Source organism: Octodon degus, unplaced genomic scaffold (genome assembly GCF_000260255.1).
Source record: "Octodon degus isolate 3935 unplaced genomic scaffold, OctDeg1.0 scaffold00272, whole genome shotgun sequence".
NCBI lineage: Eukaryota > Metazoa > Chordata > Mammalia > Rodentia > Octodontidae > Octodon > Octodon degus.
Genome location: NW_004524848.1, coordinates 1,340,017 through 1,341,206, shown reverse-complemented (window position 1 = coordinate 1,341,206; position 1,190 = coordinate 1,340,017). Strand labels below are relative to the sequence as shown.

Genomic DNA, 1,190 nt, shown 5'->3' with positions numbered 1-1,190 from the left:
TTTCCTCTTTGGCCCCATAATCTCCTTGATCAGAAAATGTGGGACACTACCGAGGTACATGACGTAACAGTACAAGTTCTCATATGTCCTGAGTCTTAATTGACCTTAGAAGGTTAGTGCCAAAATGTTGTCATGCCCATATCTTACAACCTGAGCAACTACTTTGAAGATAATGGTATGCAATATAATAACCATTATTAATTTCCTACCATCTTGTTTTGAAATTCTGTATTCTTTTTCTATCTTAAAATTTAAAAAGAAAACTCATATCAAGGTAAAATTTTGAAAAGGAGCATTGCAAGAAGTATATGTCACCCTCTTATTTTTAAGAGTATTTCTATAACTGAATTATTTGTTTTAATTTTGTGTTTTATTTGACAATGCATACAATAAAATATTAAATTTTTAATATGAAATGAGTTTAAAATCTACATAAATATTTTCATTATCAACTGTTTATCTGCTTACAAAATGTAAAAAATTCTAATGTAAACTACAGTGAAAATACAGATAAAACTTTACCACAGACATAATCTTGAATTATCACACCTCTTATTTCTCAGGTTCTTGTGATATTTCAACTGTGTGTTCACCATTCTGCTCCAGAATTCTTTTGTAAATTCTTTGGGCAAATGCGTACTATTCTTCCTCTGTTGTAATTGATCATTTCTCAATTCCAGTCCCAGTCCTCTATGAAAATTTCTCTATGATATTTTGTGTTTTTTTTTAAGTGTGTGAACTATGAAACTATTTGTACCTTGACTTGTTTAGGATTAAGTAAAACACAACCATTGGCCAATGCTTTGTGTTTCAAGTAACATCAGAGCTGCTGTATAACTTGTTGATAGCATCAACTCTGCCTTTTATTTTGTTGTGAAATGTGACCACTTCTGACTTTATTTGAGTTGAGGATTCACTCTTAATGTTTTTTATTTGTTTGTTGATAGTGGAGGTGTTGTTTTTGATTTGTTTTTTTGAGATAAGATCTCTATATAGAAGAAATTGGAAAAAAGTAGTTTTATAACCTGTGAAAAAAGGTTATTTCCCTGAAGCCTGATTTTTCCTAGCTTATAATTTTGAAAAAGGGAACTATATTTTCTTCTTTACTAATCTAAATATTCCACTTTGGCAGCCTAAATTTAAGAATAGATACTTCCTCTTTGGGATGCTCTGTGGACTCTCCCTATTCA

General features: G+C 30.6%; 1 protein-coding gene across 1 annotated transcript in view; it reads left to right on the top strand.

Annotated features, from left to right (window-relative positions):
- Positions 1-1,190, top strand: part of LOC101571594 (E3 ISG15--protein ligase HERC5-like) — a 68,554-nt gene that overhangs the window by 57,809 nt on the left and 9,555 nt on the right. The window contains exon 19 of the mRNA XM_023706839.1: positions 1,133-1,185. Coding sequence (XP_023562607.1) covers positions 1,133-1,185 — 53 coding nt within the window. The remainder of the gene's footprint in view (positions 1-1,132; positions 1,186-1,190) is intronic.